The 22263-nt window shown below is 53.0% G+C and overlaps 1 protein-coding gene across 1 annotated transcript; it reads right to left on the bottom strand.

The window, feature by feature from the left end:
• Positions 1-965: 965 nt before the first annotated feature.
• On the bottom strand, positions 966-15090 carry SCRT2 (scratch family transcriptional repressor 2). Its single transcript, XM_036924799.2, has 2 exons — positions 14859-15090; positions 966-3996 (listed from the first exon to the last, which is right to left on the bottom strand). Exons 1-2 carry the CDS (start codon positions 14989-14991, stop codon positions 3206-3208), a joined length of 924 nt encoding a protein of 307 aa, XP_036780694.1. The 5' UTR covers positions 14992-15090; the 3' UTR covers positions 966-3205.
• Between the last annotated feature and the right edge of the window lie 7173 nt (positions 15091-22263).

Genomic DNA, 22263 nt, shown 5'->3' with positions numbered 1-22263 from the left:
CAGCATAGTGGGAGACAGGAGATAGTTATAGAGGCAGTGGCAGGGGTCTCTTGATCCTTGGGTTGCACTTACAGTGCTGTGTTCTTGAACTCAATAGTTCCAGTGAGCCTCTTGACTCCCTCCTGTCTGGCTGTGGAAGAGCCAGCAGCTTCCCTGGTGGGCCAGTTCTGTGGTGGTCTAGGGATCCTGCTGTGGACTCATCCCTTCAGCACATCCAGCAGTTTTGTCATCAGCCAATGTCCTCCTTTAAGGGGATTTAATACAGAGAACTAGATGTTTATAAAATGCTGATCTAGAGTGGGTTCTGTTCTCTGGACCTGAGGATGCAATTGACGTAATAGCCTGTCAGGAGCAGTATGTAGCCACAGGGGACTGCATGGGTGGCTAGGGATGATGGCAACAGGAGCCTGGGCCTCTCCAAACACCAGTGGAGATTTTGTGGGGGGTTCCCAAATTGCTATCATTGCCAGAAACACATAGGACAGTGCTCAGGACACAGAGATATGTGAAAGGAAAGGCCAACAGGCAAGGGTAAGGATCTAAAAGTAAAGTGCACCGCCTACAAAAGGAGGAAACCTGAAAGGGTTCCCTGGCAAGGGGGTTGATTTGGTTGTCCAACATTTGCCTGAACATTTTTGGTGACAGCTAGCTCACTGGCTGTAGGGGCAGCTCACTGGGACAACTCTGCCTGCTGAGCCAAAATCAACCTTTTTGCATGCATGCTCTTGCTGCATGTGTGACCAACAGGGCAGATCAGAAACCTGGCTAAAGCAACAAGGAATGTGGAGAAAGAATACAGGGGTTGTAAACTGGCTGTCAAGGGACAAATCTGGCTCACAGTTGTATTTAGCAGGTATAGTTAATTTGAATTGCAATTCTTTAAGGTGAGGTACACTCTTTAGGTCTAAGGTGTGACACTCTTAGTCACAGGATCCACCATTCCCTAATGTCTTGGGGTGATTTATGTTATTGCTTTGGTTCTGGAACACTTGTGATTCCACTGTTTGAGGAGTATTTAGGACTGAGGATGCCTGGGACCTTGTGGATGTCAAGGGGCCCCCGGAGCTGTGTGACCTCTAGTGGCAGCTAGAGGCTGGTCAGGCCACAGGGAGGAAAACGGAGTGAAAAAAAATCTGGCTGCCTCTCAGATGCCTTCCCCCTCACCCCCCATCACAAAGTCTAGAGGCACTGGTGAGTGGCCAAAGTCCCTTTAATATCCCTGAATTGCGTTACAAGTAATACTGCTGGAGGTGAGGAAGGGTTGGGGGTCTGGGGCAGGAGATGGGGGAGGAGGAGAGAGGAGGAGCGCCAAGCGCCCATACAAAATACGGCCAAAAGTCTTAGCATGCATGGAAAATTATTGCTGTCGGAAGTTCCTATTTACAGGGTCAACACCCTCCATAATTGCTTCTGCGACCCCTCTCCCTCCCCCCATCCCTGCCGCCACACTTCCCTGGGGGGCCTGGAGCTGAGAAGCCCTAGAGAAGTGCCCCTGCTTCAGGGGCCCCTCCAGTCTCCACCCTTCTTTGTGGCTAGGGGAAAAGGAGGGGGGTCAGAGAGTCCAGGACTCCTGCTCCCCGAGCTGGGCGCCTAGTGATGGGGCAGAGGCTGTGCTTAAAGCAGAGGGGACCAGGGCCTGTGAGCGTGGAGGCGTGTGCTTTGTCCTCACCTGGGCATGCAAACACGCGGTGGGGGAGGTAGTGGCGGCCAACGAGGGGGTGGCTGGCAGCCCTGGCCCCTCAGCCCAGGAGAGTTGCATAGAAGTGGCCGGGAGGCAGAGCTCCTCCCGGGTAGCGGAGCAGGCCGGAGGCCCCAGCGGGGTCCGGGGCTCAGTCGGTCCCTGGAACCTGGGGTCCTTCAAGAAGAGGAATAGGAAACAAATCGAGGAGGCTCCTCCCACCGGTCTCCTTGGAGTGGGAGTGGAAGGTTCAGGAGTGTGGGGACCTGCCCCGGGCCTGGACCTCCTGACATCCTCCCACCCTCCTGCTGAGGGTCAGCATTCTCGTGCAGCCTTCCCCAGACAGTTCAGGCCCTGATGGGGGTGAGGCCACTCCCCACTCCCCAAAAAGGTGTGTGTGGGGGGGTGGGGGGAGTGGGGATAGCGCTTTGTGGCCTTTGCTGTCCCTCTCCTTGCCTGACTCCCTGACCTCCCAGTCCAGCTGGGGAAGCCAGACCATACCTGGGTGAGACCAAGAGATTAAATAGAATAATAAATAGATAAACAAATAAATACACAAATAAATAACTAGGGAGGCCCAGACGGGTGGGAGGAAGGGCATTTGTGAGGTACCCCAGGCCTCCCCCCAACAAATAAAGAGGGGTACCTTTAGTCCTGGGGGTCAGGGAAAGTGCTCAGAGAATCTGGGGGAGGGCAGCTCCAGGTTAGAAGTCCGGCGAGGGGCTGTCCTGGGCGGGCACGCTACATTAGGGGGCAGGGCCTGAGCTGTCCTTCAAGTCTGCCCCTGGCCAGGTGAACTCAAAGGGGTGGGAGCTGCAAGAGGGATGAGAGTTCTGGAGAGAAAGGGGAGTGGGGGTGCATGCAAAGGCCCCGGAGATCCAAAAGGGTGGGAACTGTGTTTGAGTGTGGAGTTGGTGGTGGTGTGTGAATGGCCGGACCTACAGCCGGGATATGTGGGGAAACAAGGACAGACTGGGGACTCCAAGCATGAAGATTAGATCCCTAGGCGAACACACATACGAGGAGACAGCAGAGAGGTCAGAGGAGTAATCTGGGGTCGGAATGTAGTCTGGGGGCTGCAGGGCCTGCGTCCTGGTGTGGATAGGGAAACCAAGGTAGGTGTGAGAGTCAAAGCTGGGCTTGGGCCTTCTTTGTCCAATAGAGGAAAGGTCAGAGAAACTCATCTGAGAAGTGAGACGGAAGGTCTGGAAGAAAGGGAGAGGGACATGATCTAAGTGGGAGAAAATTCCGGCTCTGGGGTCCCGGAGAGGTGCGGACCTGGTGCCTGAGTTGGGAGACTTGAGGGCGTGGAAAGGGGGTCACGGTCCTAATCTTGGTGGCTCAAAGGAGATGTGGGTCAGGGTGCGCTGGGGAAGACAGTGCTGGAAATGAATTGTAGGTTTGGGGGCTGGAGAGAAAAGTTCCGGACTAGGAGAGGTTCCCAACGAAGGGTGTGGGCCGGGAAACGCAGCTGGGGGATGGAGAGGGAGCAGAGGGCAAAGGGGGCGGGCCGGCGCGGCGGGAGTCTCAGCTGGCAGGGCCGGCTGGGGCCGGCGGGGGCGGCTCGGCCCCCTTGACGCAGGCGGCCTCGCAGTGCTTGTGGAGGTAGGACTTAAGCGCGAAGCTCTTGTCGCACTGGCGGCAGCGATAGTGCTTGAAGGCCGAGTGCGTCTGCATGTGCGCGCGCAGGTTGGAGCGGTCGGCGAAGGCCTTGCCGCAATGCGCGCAGCCGAACGGCTTCTCGCCGGTGTGCGAGCGCATGTGGCCCTGCAGCAGCCAGGGCCGCGAGAAGGCCTTGCCGCACACGCCGCACTTGTGGCGCAGGTTGTGCGTAAGCACGTGCATAGCCAGCGCGGGCATGGACACATACGCCTTGCCGCATGTCGGGCACTTGCGCGCCAACTGGCTGTCCAGGCTGCGGTGCGTCTGCTTGTGGCGGCTCAGGTTCGACGACGTGGCGTACGTCTTGCCGCATTCGGCGCAGGCGTGCCGGTGCCCGCCTCCCGCCGGCGCCCCCGCGCGCCCCGCACGTCCCCCAGCGCTCCCGGGGTCCCCCGCGCCCTCCGCGTCGCCACTGCCCCCTCCGCGTCGCCGCCGCGAGCGCCCGTCAGAGATGAAGAAGGCGTCCATGGAGTAACTGTCGGTCACGGCCGCCTCCCCGCGAAAGTAGCGAGCTGACAGGCTTGACTGTGGGCTCTCGGGGTCGCTGTACTCCTCCGGCGCCGCCTGCGGGTACGCGGGCTCGGCCGGCGCCAGCTCCAGGCCCGGCTTCTGGTCCGCATCGTAGCTGCTGGGGGGCAGGCAGTGCGGGGCGTAACCTGGAAGGGGAGAGAAGGTAGCGAGGAGGAATGTGAGGTGTCGAGAAGGATGGCTCCCCCCTCGGGCTGATCACTCCCCCTGTCCATTGGCTTGGCGTCTCCATGGCCGCTCTGGGAAAATGATGCCTGCCTGTAGGCCAGTGGTCGCTGTCACGCACCTCTGCTCTTGGTGTCAGGCTGTTTGGGTCAAATACTTCTTCCATGGGCCACAGTAAAAATTACCCTCAGCGCCCCCTTCCCAGACGGTGCCTCTATTGGCTTCGTGTTCACTGTCTTAAGTGCTCACAACCACACAGTGAAGGTCTTATACCCACTTTACAGATAAACAGAGGCATATAGAATCTAAGCTCACAGCTAGTGAGTGATGGAGCCAGGATCAGATCTTGACAGGCTAACGCCAAAGCTCATGTTCTCTTTTAATCCAACAACATCCTGCATTCCAGGCCTATAACGTCTCTGAATCTGTTTCCTCATCTACAAAATGGATCTTATAATTGGACACCCCCACCCAGGGACTTTGGAAGGACTGAGTAAGGATGAAAAGAAATATGTATTAAGCACTTACTGTGAGCCAGACTCTGCCTTATGGATGTTAACTCATTTAATCATCACAGACTCTACCAAGTAGGTACTGTTATAAACCCCATTGTACATGTAAGGAAATTGAGAAAAGACAGAGAGCACAAAGTAATTGCTATATAAATGTTAACTATTATACTTTTTACTTGCTTGAAAAAGTAACTTCGCTGAAGATTATTTAATTGTCTGCCTCCCATACCAGATGATGAATTTACCAGGGCTGTATTTTTGTGCCCAACATGTGCCTGGCTCGAAAGAGGTGTGTGATGAATAGATGTTGCATAAATAAATCACAGTCCTGTTAGACCCACCACCCAAGGCTGCTGGAGGATTTAAAAGAGGTCAAGTGTGTGGCCTGTAATAGGTGCTTCAGGAAAGGGACTTCCTTATTCTTGCTCCCAAGCCTGCTTTGCCCACTGGTTTAATAAGAAGCCTTCTAGAGTCCCCCTATGAGAATTCACCTCTCCCTCCCTCCTTTCTAGAGTTGTACCAGAAATCCTGTCCACCTTGGGTCTGAGAGAGTGGTTGGTGAGTGGGCCGGGCCTCTCCCAAGGGATTCCACAGTGGCTTCCCAAGGCAGAGGCCACCCCAGTTTGTCTCTGCCTCCCAGAGCTTAGGATGGTCCTAGCACTCTCCCTGAGGAGCTAGAGTCTGGGCTGCCAGGAGAATTTCTGGCAAACAGGCAGAAACTTACATTCCTGTCACTAAATTATCAAGTGTTTCCATTGTCTTTTGATTCTGGAGAACAATTGAGGTTAGGCCCCTTTCCAAGGCTTCACAGCGGTGGAGTGGCAACGCAGGAGATTTGACCCTCCCCTTCTGACCCTGAGACTTGTCCGGGTTTCTAACCCTCAGTCTTCCCCACTCAAGTGAGCTGGTGGAAGAGGACTTGTAAGCAGGGAAATGGATTTGGAGCTTGCTTTCCCTGGAACAGCCTGCTGGATTCAGCCCTTGTGCCTTTGCCTCTCTCATCTGGCGTTTGGGACATCACAGGGTGAAGTCTGTGCACACTCTACCCTAACCCTGAAGGCAAAGGTGTGGCCTTATTTTTCCCTCTGTCTCTTCAGCTGCCCACATTGGACCTGTGCACACAGTAGTGATTAGGGATTGTGGGGGTGGATGTCTCAGCAGGGAGGGACTCCGGGTCAGATGCAGAGAAGGCAGTCAGTGGTAGTGGCAGTTTTTTAATGGGGGGGGGGAGCAGGGGAGAGGATTGCCCAGCTTCTCGTCACCCCATTCCTCCCCTCCTGTCTGCCTTTGGGCTGGAGGTTCCCCCACTTTTCACTCCAGGAATCAGGCCCATACTCAGGCCCCGAAACATTCAGGGAGTATTGTTTCAGACTGAGTTAAATACCTCTTGGGCACTCACAGACCCCCTCTTTCTCTTGCATTTCTTCCTATTGTAATTACTGATAATGATAATAATAGCTAACATTTATCGAACACTTACTGTGTACCAGGCTCTGTGCTAAGTGCTTCACTCACATCACTTCATTGAATCATCACAAAAAGACTTTTATTACAAAAATCCTCTGTATTAAGAGAACTGAGAGACACAATGGTGATGGGACTTGCTCAAGGGGTGGATCAAGGACTGGAACCCACTGCACAGCCCCCCTTGTTTTCCACATGCCGGGAGGTCCCTGAGGAAGGGGCTGTGGCTGGGATGTCCACCTCCTATCCCAGGGCCCCAGCTAGAGTGCCCTCCATAGGTGTTTGTGAATTGGTGATAAATGGATGCTAAAGACTTGCCAGGCTAGCCTCAATTTCCAGCCCAGCAGGGTCTGCTATAGTCATTCTGTCTCCCTGATCTCAGGACAACTTGATTCTTGACAGATTCTAGCTGGGTGACTTTGAGCAAGTCATGCATCTTCCATGCCTCAGATCCTCTCTCTGGATATGGGATGGTATAGAATCCATTTGGAAGGGGTCACTGATAATGTTACCAGTGCCTTGCCTGTTCTATTATTAAGGAAGGATGGCATCTTTGTTAGGAGCACAGCTTTGGTGCTCCACTCCTTGACTGAGTCCCAGCTGTGTAACCTTGGACAAACTACTTGACCTCTCTGTACCTCTGTTCACCCAGCTGTAAAGTGGGGGATAATAAAAGCACATAACTCCTGCAGTTGCAATAAGGAGTCCATGAGTAAACAGTAAGTGAAAAGAGAACAAACAATAACCAACATCCTAGAGCACTATGTGCCAGACACTGTTTTTCATGAATGCATGCCACTTTCATGACTTTAAGGCTGGTAACATTTTACAGAGGAAGAAACTAAAGCACAAGGTAATTAAGTAACATGCCCAGGGTTGCACAGCTAGTAACTTATAGCCAGGATTCCTACCCAGTGCCTGGTACATTGTAAACCCACAATTTGTGTTTGCTGTTCTAACAAGTAATAATAACAGTCTCTCTAGATGGGTTTCTGTGCCGAAATTTTCTTGGAATCTGTCCAGACACATCTTGCTGCTCCTCTGTTGGGCCTCTGTTTCCTCACCTAGGGTGTGTAATTTCTACCTCATGTTCTGGTGAGAGAACTTGTAGTGGGTGGTAGGTCCAGGCAGTCTCCTCACCCAAACCAGGCTCTCTGTCCACAGCGCCCTCTGGTGGCACTCTTCAGCACTGCAGCATCTTACTAAGTCGCTGGAGGACTTTATCATGAAATAGCGGCACCTCACACAAAGGCTGACCCTCTGCCTGGAGAAGGATGTGGAATTGCCTTTAGGACAGGCACTGTGGGCCAGATCTGATGCCCAGCAGCTGTGGAGTTTGGCATGGGTTATGGTGTGGGGATAGGGGCAGGGGGCCTGAGAGTTGGCGTGGTCATGTTAGAAGGCAGTGATTCAAACTTGCTTTGGGACCTTGGCTAGGTTGCTTAACCTCTCTGGACTCACTCTGTACAGAAGATTGACCAGGATGCCCTAAAGACCTTTTCTGCATAAAAACAGATCTATTTGAATAGAGCCCTTGTTGATGCCTGTCCCTCAACCCCCATCAACTTCACCTCATTCTCCTCATATCCACAGGCCTCTCCCTAGCTTTGTGATCTGTTTATCCTTTCTGTGCCATATTTGTATAAGGGAGCTCATAATAGCATTAAATAAATCAATGCATGTTAAGTGCTTAGGACAATGCATGGCATACAATAGCCTTTCAAGCTGTTGGTATAATTGTCATTATTATTATCCCTGTATTTCCTGGTGATGTCCTTTTAATCTACCAGAGAGTAGAAAGAGACATACATGGTTGCCTCAGGCTGCTGTGTGACCCTGGGCAAACCACCTCACCTCTTCAGACCTCAACCCTGGAGAACCCTTTAGGACACTGTAAGCTATGCTCTGACTCTGTGCATGGAACCCAGTTGGTTTTGGGTGACTTTCTCTGCCCCACAGGTGGCTATGGAAGACTGAGCTGCCTGTCCCTCAGCTGACACGGTGAGACAGGACTTTCTTGTTTGGGTCCTGATAGAGGCAGGAAAGGCCGGGGACCCAGAGAGGAGACCTGCCTTTTTCACAGACATCCTGCCCGTGTGACCTTCGGCAAGTCATTGCAGCCTCTCTGGGTTCAAATCCCCCATTTGAGGTATAGGAACCAGAGCAATCCCTGCTACATGGGGCTATGGAGGAGGCTCCGAAACACTTTGGAGATGGGGAAATGTCATGTACATGTCACCTGAGAATGACTTTTGGTTTTCTCTGCCCAAGAGTCTTGGTATTTTACACTGAGGGTCTAGAATCCATTAAAACAAAACAAAACAAAACAAAAATGCTACACCCAAAAAAATGGGAAAGGAATCTTAGGAGAATTGAGGTCCTGGTGCTGTGCAGACATTGCCTCATCCAACCATCTGACCCCTCGGGCTGAGGGTGGAGGGCTCTTGGGCAAGTACTGTTACTATACTCCTTGCTCCCAACTACCAAGGAGCCCTCGGTGTGCCAGGCCCTGCAGGAAGTCCAGAGGCTTAGAGAGAGGAGGGCTTGCCCAAGGTCACTGGAGGAGGGGTTAGGCTTGAAACCCTCCAAGCCTGCAGTTTTTTCAAAACACCTGAGAGGGAATGGAGACTTACTAGGGGAAGGATGGTTTTCAGTTAGTGGGGTTCCTTAAATACCACTTTGTTGGCCTGTGTCTGATGGGATGATGGGGTGTTGGGGGTGGGGAGGAGCTGTTGTTCTAGAAAACATTCCAGCCCCTTGTAAGTTTTTATAAATAATAATTAGTAAAAGTAACAACTAACACTTCTTGAGCGCTTACTGTATATAAGGCACCTGCTCAGTGCTTTATGCACATTAGCCTGTGTCTAAGGGAACAGTATGGTCACTTCCTTTGGTGCCCTAGTTCTGCAGAAGCTCAGGCCCAAAGAGGGCCCTTGACCCACCTCAGGTCACACAGCAAATTTGCAACAGAGTTAGGCTGGACTCCTGCCTCCTGGTCCCCGGCTACTTTTCGCAGTTTCTCCCATTCCCAGGGTCCCCAACTTCCTCCAGGAAATTTCCATCCCCAATACCACTTCTCTGTGTTGAGATGGGCAGAAAAAGAGAGGGACCCAGTGGTGGCCAGCTTCCCAGGTGGCCCACTTTCCCAAGGAGGGCCCAGCCCTGTTTAGTAGTGGGGGCTGGAGGGGCTGCTGCATGGGTATATTTAGAGCTGCTTCTTGCTGTGCCAGGGCCTCGGGCCTCGAGAATCAGCTCCAGCCAGCTGAGCAGAAAGCCAGGTCTGTCAGCAGCAAAGCAGGATAAAAATAGTTTCTCCTGTCTGCTCATAGATCTGGGCAAAGGGGCTGGTACCTCCCCTCCCCTTATTACAGCATCTTTGTTAGCGGCTCCCTGGGCACTGGACCAGAAATGACACCCAGCTCCTCCAAGGGCCTGGCAGCTGGCATACCTGCCCTCTGGGGAGGGGGTCCTTGAGTCCAGATAAGCAGTGAGATTAGGCCCAACATGACCAGAGCTGTGGGGTATGGGACTGATGCCCTCTGACCCAGGCCCAGGGAGCATCTAGAGGATTCCAGGGCCCTTCCCCACCATCCTCAAATTCTGAAATTCCCCAAATTCTGTTTTTTCCTGTGACCCAATTCCCAAGGCCCACAGCTCTGCAGGAATCAATTAGAAAGATTTTTCAAGGTTGTGTAGATAGGAATGGGTGGCTGAGGGTCTTCAGTTGCCCAGCACTGGTTAGTACAGCAGCCTCCTGCTCCCTCAGGGGAACCTCTGGTGGGCCCTTTCTGGGCCTTCTGCTGGAGACTGGGTGTCCTGCACAATGCACACCATCTCTGCAGCCCTCCTGCTTTCTGCCCACACTTTCTCTGTGCTGGAAGGGTACAGAGGGCCCATTCTAACCTCCCTTCCTACCGAAGGCTGGCAGTGGACATGACACTCCACTCCAGAGGAGACTAGAGCCGGATGGAGGCCAAGAGTTCTGGGGACCTCATCTCTCTCAGCAGTGTCTTGCCATGCCTTGCAGAGGGCCTCCAGGCTGTGGGGTGGATGAAGCACCTACCAGGAACGTGTGGATGAAGCACCTACCAGGGAGGTGTGACAGAGTCCCCCATTTATGTCCTTATGACTTTGGGCAAGTCCTGGGGCCTCTCTGTCCTTAGTTTTGCCTCTGTAGGTTAGAGGTAATCCTACCCTGTGCTTACTGCTCTTTGCCCAGTGTGTGTGTCGGCAGGGGGAGTCTTTGGGATGAATAAATTGCTGTGCTGACACAGGGACTTGATGTATTCTCCTGCCTTGCCTCAGGAACCACAAAGACTGTTCAGAGAGTTGGTGCTCAGCTTGGGCCCCTCATGTCTCCCTTGTGACTCAGTATTTAGTGGGGAACCATGGATTCTGGTTTCCATATCCCACAGGGACCCTGTTATTCCACTCTTCCACTGACCAATTCTTAGGAAAAAAAGATTTTTGGGTCCCTAGAAGGTCAGAGCTAAAAGAGATCACGTTCAACTGCTAGAATCCATGAAAGGGAAGCTGAGGCTGGGGTAGGATGAGACTAGGCCAAGACCATGGAGAAAGGTAATGGTGGGTCTAAGACTTAAATCCAGACAGCTTTGAGAATGGCCCTGGACATGACCTTAGACTAGAAATTGGACTTGGCTCTTGATCTGGGACCCTGACCGTTGACCTGGATCTGATCCTGGATGTTGAAACTTGAACTTGGACATGGATTTATTCTGAATCTCGGACTGGCCCCATAACCTGGTATACTGACCTTGCACCTAGACCTCAGGTCTGGTCCTAGACCTAAGGTTGGACATGGACGTTGGACCTGGACCTCAGATCTGGACCTGGACATTGGAACTGGACTTTAAACCTGTTTCTCTGCCATGTCTTTAACCTGGACCTTGGGCCTGGACCAAGACCAAGATACTAAGGAGGATGGTGATTAAAGAAGACCAAGATGGGCCTGCTGTGTGTCCTTGGGTATCTCTCCAGCCTTCTCTGGGCTGTCTTTGCCAAGGGATTAGTGAGGCCTTTTGCATCCCTGCTCCCCAGATGGACTATCTGAGGTGTGGGGTGAATGTGTTGGGTACTTTCAGGCAGGCTCCCAGGCCTGGCTGGGAGTGACTCCCCGGCACCATCAGAGGGAGTGAGAGGAAGTGGTTGGTGGTGTAATGTGGTCAACTAGATAAGCCCATGGGCAGAAGTGACAGTGTTTCCTCAGTCTGCTGGGGAGACTTAATGTAGCTGCAGAGGGCGGACAACTATGTTATTGGATTGGCATTGATCCCTCATCTGCCTGGGTGGAATGTACACTAAAGGAGTATGGGGGCAAGACCAGGGAGGGGGGTCAGGGGGAGGGGGACCTGGTCCCCAGCTGGGGTTCAGAGTTAGGGTGTGCGGCAAGTAGGCACTCCAGGATCAGTGAAGATGTCCTCGGCTGGGTCCACGGAGTCTGCTGCCTGCAGATGGATGGGCAGTAGCCTTTTCTGGAATGGTTAAAAGTCCCCAGCTCCTCCCAGGGTGGGGCCAGGCCTGTGAAGGAGTGGGCTCAGTGGAGTTGGAGGGTGGGGTTCTGAGAGGGTTAGGAGGATGTCCGTTGTCATCTCACTGAGAGACTGAATGTGTGCTCTGAATCACCCAGGGGAAAGGAGGGGAAAGTAAAGCTCCATGGAGGCAGGAAACAGTGGAGGAGCCAGCGGGGCAGGCATGGAGGAGGCATCGTATCGTGGAATTAGATCTGGTCTCCCTGCTTTTGGGAGCTCTGCAGAAAGACTTGGAGGTTTCCCCATTTGGGGAGCTTCTTCCCATTCCCTAATCAGGGGTTCTGAGGGTTCAGGGGCAGGGATCCTGGAGCTCAGACACACCTGCCACACCCTCTGCTCAGCCCATGAAGGCTGAAAATGAAGGGAAGAGATAGGGAAGCAAAGAAGAGCATTGCTCGTGTGTGTGTATGTGTGTGTGTGTGTAGGAGGAGTCCTCCAGGAATTCTCTAGCACTCCCAGCCATTCCCTGGACTGGGGGTACACCTCTTAATTTGGGGTACTGGGTCTTGAGCAGTTAGGAGCCTGTGGAACCCCTGGCTTACACATTCACAGTTCCCCCTCCCTGCACCACCCTCCTTTGAGATTCCCCTCTCACCAATCTCATCCTGACCCTGCAGCCTTTGCTGCAGGAATGGCTTGTAAGAGGATCTTTCTAATAACTGGAACTATCTCCAGCTCCAGGCCCTCCCCACTCCCCCTCCCGCCTCCCTTCTCCCTCCCTCCTTCCTTCCCTCACTCTCCTCAGCTTCCCCCCACCCTTCCTTTCTCCTTGTTTACCCAGCACACTTACACATGCTGGGAGAGAAAAACGTCGGCTCAGCAATTTTTCACACTTCCCTCAAACGCTCAGCAAGGTTATTTCCGGCAGAGTGGAGACAACAGACTACTAGAAGCTGGCAGGCTCTCTGAGGACCCCCAGCACCCCTACCCACCCGTGGAGTGAGGGAGCCTTTACTGCCAAGTCTGGCCACACCCCAGGGATGGGAGATACCCCTGAAAATAGGATAAAGCAGACCCTGTGTTTCTTGGCCAAACCCAGGCTGAAAGGGTCATCCCCTGGTCTCCAGCACTACCCATCTACTGCAGACACTGCCAAGGTGGTCAGGCCAGGATACCTGTCCTCACCATGAGGCAGCCTGCAGAGATTGAAGCCAAGGAAAATGCCTGGTCTCAGAAACTCTGCCATCTTCAGCCAGGCATTGGATATCCTACAGAAACCCTGACAATGGCCCCCTGCATTCTGTTAGACCCTCATCCAGGCATCTCTAGTGCTTTCCACCCAACATTTGATCTTCATAGAAGCTAATCTTATCAAAGTTGGAAAGATACTTAGTTCCATCTGAATTCTTTCACTCCTGGGGAGGCTGAGGACCAGAAAAGGGAAGGCACTTGCCCAAGGTCACTCAGCAGGTCAGAGATCAAGAGCCCAGGCCTCCCAGCATTCTGTCTGAGCCAGATATCAAACTATCCGGATAGCCTCAGGGAGCTGGTCTGGAGCCTTTTGGCAAAAGGACCAAATACAGGGGTGGTTCTAGGGTGTCAAACCTGGTGGAACCTCCACAGAAATTCTCCCGCTTGATGGCTTTGCCCTACCTCTGCCCTGACTCTACCCTTCACAAAGCATATTTGGACTAAATTCAAGGCAAGGCACTCTTGCCTTCCTCCTGAGAAACAGTCTGCAGTGTTGGCTATACATGAGGAATTCTCTGGGCGTCTCTGGGTTTCCTCAGCTAGCCCGGGGACAGCACCACGGGGGCCTCAGAGGATAGGAGCCCAGGGCTTTGTGTAAGTCCCCAAGGGATCCACATTCCAGTCTTGCAGGCTTTTCAGTTTCTACCCAAATCCCAGCACACATGCTCCCAAGCCCTGGCATGGCCCCAGGTCCACCCTCTGTCCTGCCAGCACTCAGACAAGCCCAGCCATATTCCTGGGCTTCTGTCCTTGACCCCAAAAGGCCCTGGGGTCAAGAAAAGAGAACAGTATAATAAGAGACATATGGGCAAAGAAAAGGGATATGTTCTCTTGGGGATCTGGGAGAGGCCAGGGGCCAAGGGGTTATAGCTATATCCATGATCACTCCCTAATTTCTTTGACCTTGATGAGGTCACAGAGGCCTTTACCCAGCCGCCTCTTGCTACCTGGCTTGGCAGAGTGATGGAATGTGGGTGAAGTGCTTGGAAATCCCTGAGGCAGGAGCCCCCGCCCTCCAAGGCCATTTCAGCTCGCCCCTCATCCTTAGCCCTTTCTTCTCTCCTTCTCCTCTCCTCTCCTCTTCTCCCTTACCCTTTGCCTTCCTCTTCCCTTCTCTCTCTCTCACCCCAAAGGTGATGCCACACATGATGTCAGATTTCTTACTGCCAAAGGGATGCCTCCTCTCCAGACTTCTGCCCTGGTGGGGGCTATCAGAGGGGAACCCTTTTGTGATCCCTTGATGGGAGACAGAGTCCGCAGAAGCAGTCTCTGATTCTTCTTTACACCCTCTGGAGATCCCCCCCTTCTGGGCCTGAATGACCTCTCTTGTCCCCCAAACCCTCGTGCCTGCAGGAACTTGCTCTGAGAAGAGATGGAGTGGGTTGGGGTAGGGACTTACAAGAGATAGCAGGGCTGGCTCCGGAAGAGGGTGAGAAGCTGGAATAGGGAGGGAGCGCAGCCCAGGGGACCAGGAGCCACTTCAGGGGATCCCCTTCTGGAAAGCCCCCATTCCTTGAAGTCCCCAGGACAGGCACAGCCTTTGGCAGGCATGTGGCTGAGGGTAACAAAAGAGTTGCTGAGAGAGAGGGCCTGAGAACACTTGTCCAGCATGGCCAGGGGGAGCAGGCTTGAAGGGAAGGAGGGCGCCCCCAACCAGACCTAGGGAGCCAACCCCATCTCCCCAAGGACTGGTAATCCAAGCCACTTACCTTCCCCATCAGGGGAGCATACTCAGGCAGCCAGCCTCCTTCCCTCATCAGGGACTGGGGACCCACACACTGCCTCTTGCATTAGTCCCCCAGCATTAGCCCTTCATGGGTGCCTCTCTCTCTCTTCATTCTTTCAGCAACCCTCACTCTAGCGCCGTTCTAGGGCCACAACTTTCAAAGTCCAGGCTGGCGCGTGGCTGTGGGATGCGCCGACCCTGCGACTTTCCCTTTGTACGGACCTATCTCCTGCCCCGCCCGCCGGGCCCTCGGGAAGCCCATGAGGTGCCACAGCCAGGGAAATCTCTCGGGGGTTCCCTACCTCGCGCACCCCTCCTCCAGGCCCGCTTTGGGGAGGGCCCGAACTCCCCTCCCCTCTTCCCCCCGACGGGGTTCTACTCACCGTTGTCCCCGGGCGGCCCCCGGGCGCCAGGCAGCACGTAGGCGGTCTCCAAGGGGTGGTAGGTGGGGGCCGGCACCCCGCTGCACTGGAAGCCGTCCCCTTTGATCTTCTTTACCAGGAAGGAGCGCGGCATGGTGCGACTGGCGGGGGGCTCGGCGGGGGCACTTGCGTGGGGCCCCGGTGGGGGGAGGCGGCCAGCCGGGCGCGATTGGCTGTCTGCGCGGGGTTTCAGCACCGGACAGCTCCCAGCGGGCGGGCGGGCGGGCGGCAGCGCGGAGCCGGCACCGGTGGCGGCGGCCCCGGCTCTGGCTCGGGCTCTGGCTCCCGCTCGGGCTTGGCGGCGGCGGCGCACAGACAGGCGGTCGCTGAAGCTGTGCTCAGCACTCCGGCTGCCGGCTTTATATGGGACGCAGGCTGGAGGAGATCAGGTGGTCCCCTAGCAATGGAACTGTTCAGCGCTCTAATCCATCAAATGTCCCCCAGGACAATCGCTCCGCACACGTTCCCCTGAACCGGCGGCGGTGGGGGCAGGCCAGGCGCAGGGAGCCCCGGGCAGGCAGGAGGGGAGAAAGTGAAGGCGAGAAAGGCACAGAGATACAGAGACTGAGAAAGAGGAGTTGGGGGTGGGGGTGGAGAGAGAAAGAGAGAAGAGGTGATACACAGAGAAAGACAGAGACATACAGAGAAAGAAACACACACACGCTGAAAGAGAGAGAAATAGAAGCAGAGACACCAATATAAGGACAAAAAGACACATGAGAGAAACAGAGAAGAAAGAGATGGAGAGAAGTAGGGACACACACTCACACACCCATGGGAGAAAAAGAGATCCAGACGCACAGAAAGAAAGCGCCCCAGAGATGCAAAGAAAGGGAAAGGAAAGTGCAAGAAAGAGGGAGAAGCCAAGGGGAGAGGAGGGAGGTGGTCCCAGCAGGCGGGGTTCAGGCACATGGGGACATAGGCAAGGGGATGCAAAGAAAAGAGTGTGAGCTTGCCAACGGAGACCCTCCTGGCTCCGGCCCTCTCCCCCAGTTCTGCAGTGGCCAGTGTGGACACTCAGCTGCAACTACAGGAAGTCATACCCCCACCCCAGCTTGGCCTCCCACTGAAGCCCCCTGTTGGGTTTGGGGTTCAACTTCTCCCAGAACTGGTCGGGGGAGCAAGTCCCCCATGCCGATGCCCAGCCCAGCTCAGCCAGTCCTGTTCCGGTGCCTTGCTCAGGCAGGCGCTGCAAGAGGAAGTGAAAATCGTCCAGTAATTAATTTCCCTGCTGCTGGGGGGGGTGGGGGTGGTTTTGACACATCCGAGGCTGTGTCTTTCCCTGAAGCGGGGAGCAGACAATAGAGACACGTGGACTAGAAAGGGAGAGGGGGGAAGGGAGGGGGAGCAGAGCTCCTGCTGGAACTCTTTGCAGGTCAGCTCCTTTGTCTCCGGGAGGATCCGAGTGGACCCCCCCCACCACAATCCAGCTGAAACCTGGGGAGCTCCATATCTTGGCAGGAGCAAGGAACTGCAGAACTCAACCCCCTGCCCAGAGGCTGCTTGGCAAAGTGCCATGGTAGTGGGCTGGCCTCAGCAGTTTGGGATGGCCAGTGCACCAGAGTCCCAGAGTCAGATTCTAGGAATGCCAAGATCTCCTTGGTAAACACCATTCTGTTTATGAGATGCCAGGCTGGTGAAGTGGGGATGTGCTTTTGGGACTGGTTCATCCAGTATCAGTTGGAAGACAAGACCTGGAGAGGGTATGGAGGTGGCTAAGGTCCCACAGTGAGTCAGCAGAAATTTCCAAAGATCCTCATGGCTTTTGGGCACCACTGAGTCAGAGGCTCACATAGTCTTTGAGGTGTGGCTTAGAAACCTCAGTGTAAAATTTGGGCCCCTGATCTTTCTAAGGCCTTGCATGATCTGAGGATCCTTCCCAACTTTCCAGCCCTATTGCCTCATATTTTGTCTGGGACTTTTTTTTAACCCCAGTCACTGTGAGTTGAGGTGACCACACCCCTTAACTCATGGCACACTGCTATATTCCCTACTCCGGCCAAACAAACCTACTTCAGGCTTGCTGCTCTCTTGCTTGTCTCTTGGCCTCCACACACCGTTTCCTCTGTTCAGATTGTCCTTCACCCACTTCATCCTAGCACACCCCTACTTGTTCTTAGGACTTAGCTCAGGAATCACTTCCTCTAGGAAGTGTCCTTGACTTCGTACATTGTGTACTAGGCCAGCTTGCCCATTAAGCCTGTAGGCTTTGTGAGGACAGGGCCTCTGTGCCGCGTTTGGCTCAGCACACTCTGACAGTGTGCGGTAGGGTATCCAAGCTCCCCTACTTACTAGCCATGGAAACATGGGCAAGTTATTTAACTGCTCTGTGCCTCAGTTTCCCCATTTATAAAATGGGAATAACAATTGTTGCCAGCTAAGGGGTTGGGAGCATTACAAGAGCTGCTTTATATAAAAGGCTTGGAATGGTGCCTGGCATATAGTAGGTGCTCAATACATGTGGGTTCTATATGTACAGTTGTGCCTGGAGCACCTAGGATACATTTATTACATGTTTGTGGGGTTCTGTGGAATATGGGGTGACTTAGGCAGTCCTTGTCCCTGCTCTCTTGGAGGTGACACTGAACATGGCAATACTAAAGTCAACAATATACTCTCATATAGTTGTTCAGCACTGTGAGGAACATAAGACTGCATGAGATGGTGGAGTGTGATGGTACAGAGACAGGGTGGCCAACAAGGGTCTCCTGGGAGAGGTGACCTCTGAGCCAAGACTTAGTGGTGAGATGGAGCCAGCCTTGGTGGGATCCAAGGGGAGAGTGTTCCAAGCAGAGGCTTCACATGTTCAAAGGCTCTGAGACAGGAATGAGCTTGGGCAGTAGAGAAAGTTGATGATAGTTATTCATGGTGTATCCATATTTTTGAGTTTGTGCTGGGCTCTGGGATCTCTGTGCTCTAGTAGTGCCTGGTCCAGTAGAGTGAGTAAGACAAGAGGGTAGCCATAAGCTCACCTCTGCCTGCCTGATGGTTTTACCATTCCAGCTTCCTCCAAAGAGATGGTAAGACTGAGCCCAAAGAGCTTCACAAGATATGGAAGGTCCATGGTGACTTAGTGACAGAGTTGGGACTGAACTCTATCTCACCAGGTCTCCTCACTGGGCAGGTTGCAGAGGTTATTCACCCCTGAATTGACAGACAGAGGCCCTACAAAAGTGACGTATCCAAGGTCCTACAACCCCCTAGTATCAGGTTGCAGATAAGATCCTAGTTCTCTGACCTCTGGCTAGAAGGTGGAATTGGCCCATTTAGCAGATGAGAAGAAACCTTTAGTCCAGAAGGTGGGTACAAAAATACCTGTGGGGCTGAAGAGGCCTTAAGCATGGATGAAATACATACAGTTGGCATGGTTTCATCAGCAGGACACTGATAAGGGCCTTCTGTCTCCCGAACCTCCCCTAACACTGGCTTACTGGTTTCAGAAAATCCAGTGTTACGAATTCATTTCTCCAAGTCACATCAAATAAGGAGGAAACTTATTCTCAGGAGGGTTTGCTGAAGCATCAGAAACTAAACTAAAAACCCCAAGCTGGAAAAAATGTGGAAGGAGTTGTGAAGAAGACAACTCTTCTTCTTGGATGGAATATTCTGCAGCCATTAAAAATTGTCATATGGGGAAAAGCTCATGGAATTATGTTAAGTGAGAGATACAGAATCCAGAAATCTCTCACAGCATGTTCACAACTATGAACCAAAATAAAAATAAACACGCACAGAAAAAAAAGGAATGTGGTAAGACTGTGGGTTTTTCCTCTTCTTTTTGTGTTTTCCAAAAAGACCATAAAATGTTTCAGTTCAACAAGCATTTATCTTGAGCACTTGCTAACTACTCCCTTACTTCTCTAAAGAGAAGAAATGATACAGTTTTGTAAAACATGTTAGGATATTCATTCTTCTGACTTTTGGGAATATAGTACTGCCAGTGGCCAATTTCCCCAGTAACAATAATGATTATTATTATATCAACAGCAACATTACTGAATAGCTCTGCATGCCTGACACTGTTCTAAACACTTGCTCTTCACAGAAACTGGCCTTGTCAAGGGCTTTAGAGAGTCAACCTGTTGTCAGTTCAAACTCATGCTCTGCCACATCCTAGCTGTGTGATTCTCTGTGCCTCTGTTTCTGCATCTGGTAAATGGGAATATTAACTGGGCTGTCTCAAGGTTGCAGTGATGATTAAATTATGATGTACCTGTAAAGTGTTCAGAGCAGTTCCTGGCACATAGTAACTTGATAATTGTTGACTATTTTTATTTACATGTTTTCATCATCTAAGCCTCACCATGGCCTCATGGGAGAAGGCTCTATCATTGGGATGTTCTACAGATGGGGGTGAAGTGACTGGCAGAGGAGTTGGGGTGGGGAGGGTCCCATATCTGTGTGCCCCACTGCCTGCCTCCCAGAAGCCCCAGGCTTGCAGTGTGGTCCAGCTGGCGGGGCTGCATGCTCGCCTTCCCACCCTACCTAGTCTGCTCTGATATCTCCCAGATTTCATCCTTACCCCGCCTATCAGGAGGGAGAGTAATTACTAGTGTCTGGTTGTGAATCTCAGTGCTGTGTGACCCCAGGGCTGGCAGAGCTCTCCTGAGCTGCACTCTGCACTTCTAAAGAGGGGACGGGACATCCTGTTTACAGGCATCACTGAACGGGATCAGGAACGAGCAGTGCTCCGGGTGTCAGGAGCCCGATTCACCCTTCTGGGCTCCAGCTTTCCCGTCTGTCAAATGGGCATGGGACGTGATGGTCCCTGAGCTGCTGTCCAGAGCCGATAATGGAATTCTGTATGAATTCCAAAGAGGAGAGTGGCCACAAATGCATCCACTCCACACTGATGGGGCTCTTTCTCTGGTAAGCTTCACTTACACTGCCCCGTGTCTCCGAGTGCGCTGCATCCGGGCCCTCCTCCTCTGAGCCAAAGGAAAGAGGGTGGGAGGAAGATGAAATGGAAAGATTTCACAGCTCTGTTCATCCAGAGTCACAGAGACGACTTGCCCAAGGGCACACAGTGGGTCCCCTAGAATTTGACACATACTGTGGTCTTTCTCTGATCAGGCTGGTCATCAGGAAGGCACATGTGAAAATAGAGATGGAAATGCAAGAGATGTACTGGGGACACCGGTGAAGAAGAGGAGCGCCTCCACCAGGGTGCAGGTCTGACAGCCACGAAGGGAAGTGTGGGAAGAAGGAAGACCGGGCCTGAGGAGCCTCAAGCATCAGTTCAGCTCGACGGAAGTCCGACTGACCGGCAAGGAGCTCCTGTGCAAAGGTTTCCTGGGGAGGTGTCCCATGCCAGGCTCTAGTTCTTTCTGTGCCCAGACATTGGCCAGGCTGTCCTGAAAGATCATGGCCTGGGCTCAAACTCTGTGGCACATTGAGAGAGGCTGCAGCTGGAGGCCCTCAGTGACTGCAGTCTGCAGGAGAGCCGAGTGCAGGCACCTCCCCTTCTCCACTTTACTCATTTAATAAATACTCACAGCTCTGGGCCACATGCCAGATACTGTGCTGTACACTTTCCAAATCTTACTTTACTTAATCCTCACACTTGCCTTTTGAGGCAGACAGGATTGAAAGCCCCATTTTACAGAGGTGGAAACTGAGCCCAGAGAGGTTAAGTAACTTGCCCAAGGTTTCACAGCTGGTAGGTGGTGAGCCATGGGTCCACCCAGCTTTGAAGGCTGTGCTCTGACCACTCGCCACGCTGCCTTCTCTCCAGTTGCAAAGGCCCTGGCGGTGATTTCTGGGAACCTATCCATTTTCATCCCTCATTGCCTCAGGAGCTCAGAGCCTCAACTGAATTCAGGAAGGGGTCAACAGGGACAGCCAGGGGTGTGTCAGGGTCTCAGACCCTGCTGAAGGTTGTACCCTGTGCCCTCTAAGCCTCATCCAAGGCCTTTGCAGACATGCTTCCTGCTGCCCTGAGCACTCTCCCTCCCTCTCTGCCTAGTTATCCCCTACTCCCATCACTCCCGTTTGACCCAAGGGTATAGCCCAGGACAGAGATGATACATGGTGGGGAGGAGCATGTTTTAGAGTCCTAGATGACAGTAATGCTAGCTGACATTTACTGAGTAGTACTTATGTGCCAGGAGCCAAATCCAACCCTTTATGTGGATTGCCTCATTTAGGCGTCCTAACAACCTGCTAGGTGGGGCCTACTGCTATCCCCACTTTACAGATGAGGAAACCAAGGATCAAAAGGCTAACTGCCTTGCCCAAGGAGACCCACCTAGGTGTCAGGATTCAAACCAGGCTATCTGGCTGCAAAGTCCTGATCTTAATCTATAGAGTCCCTCTCTCTACGAGGGCCAGAGGTGCCAATGCTGGGGTGGGGTAGAGGAGGGCCCTCCAAAGGGGATTTCCCTCCTCCTACCCCTCCCAGGGCTGAATGCTCCTTAAGTGGGGGCCCAGATATGCTCCATTCACTGCCATACACCACTATACAGTGCTGGGCAAATAATAAGTGCTCAATAAATACATCTCTTGAATGAATGAATAAACTGATAAATGAAAAACCTCCTTGTGAACCCTATTCACCTTGGTTCCCTTTGGTCTGAGCTCAGGTTGACTTTCAAACCTCAAGTTTCCTTCTGATTTGGGGGATAATTGAGTCTCTATCCTGACTATCACAGGCCTTGACATTCCCCTGTTACAGTGTCTTTCCTTTGAAGTTGGAGATGTTCCTGAACATGCTAACCCCTGTCCCTAACAAGGTCACACCTTAGGCAGATCTGTGAAACTTCTAGAAAGGACTGGTTGCTGGCTGATCACCAAGCTTCCTGCTGGGCCAGGGAACTTGGGACTGGCTCCAAGCATGGGTTGGGGTTGGAATGGCTAAGAGATCTCTACACAGAAAAGCCCACATTCAAGCAAGTGAGATGGTTTGGAATTTGGGCCTGGGTTATCCAGAGGCAAGTTTTAATCTCAGCTCGGCCTCTTCAAGCTGTGTTACTTTGAGCAAGTCACTTTGCCTCTCTGTGCCTCTATTTTACCTCTGTAACCTGAGGCAAATGACAGCACTAGATAGGTCTGTATGATCAGCCCTTGATAAATGGAAGCTCTACTTGGAACAGCCTTGGGATATCAACATCATCCCATCCCAACCCTCATCTGACAATTGGGGAAACCGAGACACAAACAGGGATGTGCCTTCTCAGGGATCAGGCTCTTGCTGCCACATTATGGCTGGCTCCCCCCCCCCCCCCCCCCCGCGGCCTCTCCTTCCTCCCTGTCTCTCCCACCAGCCGAGCCCAGAACCATCCCTGGCAGATGCGGAGGCGGCGGTTGGAGCTGCAGACTCGGCACTTCCGGGCTCCCAGGGCTCCTGGCACAGAGGAATCAACCCCTG

Source organism: Manis pentadactyla, chromosome 5 (genome assembly GCF_030020395.1).
Source record: "Manis pentadactyla isolate mManPen7 chromosome 5, mManPen7.hap1, whole genome shotgun sequence".
Lineage (NCBI taxonomy): Eukaryota > Metazoa > Chordata > Mammalia > Pholidota > Manidae > Manis > Manis pentadactyla.
The sequence above is the reverse complement of the archived record's forward strand: the minus strand, read 5'-3'. Positions and strand labels throughout refer to the sequence as shown.

What these genes read in the sequence shown, in the direction of transcription:
- SCRT2 (XM_036924799.2), bottom strand. Translation starts at nt 14,991, where the DNA reads ATGCCGCGCTCCTTCCTGGTAAAGAAGATCAAAGGGGACGGCTTCCAG. An exon ending in GGGGCCGCCCGGGGACAACG is followed by an intron (nt 3,997 to 14,858) that starts GTGAGTAGAACC and finishes CTCCCCTTCCAG; the next exon opens with GTTACGCCCCGCACTGCCTG.